This window comes from Protobothrops mucrosquamatus, unplaced genomic scaffold (genome assembly GCF_001527695.2).
Source record: "Protobothrops mucrosquamatus isolate PMUCROS unplaced genomic scaffold, P.Mucros_1.0 scaffold21, whole genome shotgun sequence".
NCBI classification, from domain to species: domain Eukaryota; kingdom Metazoa; phylum Chordata; class Lepidosauria; order Squamata; family Viperidae; genus Protobothrops; species Protobothrops mucrosquamatus.
Window position 1 is genome coordinate 1,495,229 of NW_015386406.1, and position 828 is coordinate 1,496,056.

The 828-nt window shown below is 64.3% G+C and overlaps 1 protein-coding gene across 1 annotated transcript in view; it reads right to left on the reverse strand.

The window, feature by feature from the left end:
• Positions 1 to 221: 221 nt before the first annotated feature.
• Positions 222 to 828, reverse strand: part of TWIST1 (twist family bHLH transcription factor 1) — a 636-nt gene continuing 29 nt past the window's right edge. Inside the window, exon 1 of the mRNA XM_015810812.1 lies at positions 222 to 828. This exon is cut by the window's right edge and continues 29 nt beyond it. Coding sequence (XP_015666298.1) covers positions 222 to 828 — 607 coding nt within the window.

Consider the following 828-nt stretch of genomic DNA (forward strand, 5'->3'; position numbering starts at 1 on the left):
TTTGTAGAAGTAATCAATTGTTTTCCAAGGTCTTTAAATTCCAGAAATTTGTAGGCAGGGTATCCCTGGGGAGCGCTTTCTCGGCACTCCCCCAGGACAGCCAGTCCCTCGGAGGTCCTTAGGCGGCCTCCTCACGAGGATCCCTCAGTTCCTCAGCCCACCGCTCCACCGAATCCTGCGCTCTTACCTAAGTCTCCAGGCACGCCAGGCTGCACAGGACGCTAGTGGGAGGCGGACATGGACCAGGCGCCTTCCATGCGCCAAACGGAGAAGGCGTAGCTGAGGCGCTCGTGGGCCACATAGCTGCAGCTGGCCATCTTGGAGTCGAGCTCGTCGCTCTGCAGAACCTGATAGAGGAAGTCGATGTAGCGGGCGGCCAGCTTAAGGGTCTGGATCTTGCTCAGCTTGTCCGACGGCAGCGTCGGGATGATCTTGCGCAGAGCCGCGAAGGCTTCGTTCAGCGACTGCGTGCGCTGGCGCTCGCGGACGTTGGCCATCACCCGCTGCGTTTGAAGCTCCTCGTACGACTGAGGGCTGCCCCCGCCGCTGCTGCTGCCCCCGCCGCCCCCGCCGCTGCCCGACTTCTTGCCTCTTTTGCCTTGTGCCGGGCTACACGGCTCTTCTGCCGAGCCGAGCCCCCCGCCGGTCACTCCGCCGCCCCCTCCGGGGCCTCCTCCGCCGGCTCCTGCGGCTGCCCTACGGCTCGAGCGCCTCTTCCGTCCCCCTCGTTTGCCGGCGCCTTGAAGCTGCTGCTGCTGCTGCTGTTGCTGCTGTTGACGATCGGGCTCCTCTTCGCTGTTGCTCAAGCTGTCGTCGGCGGGCGAGACT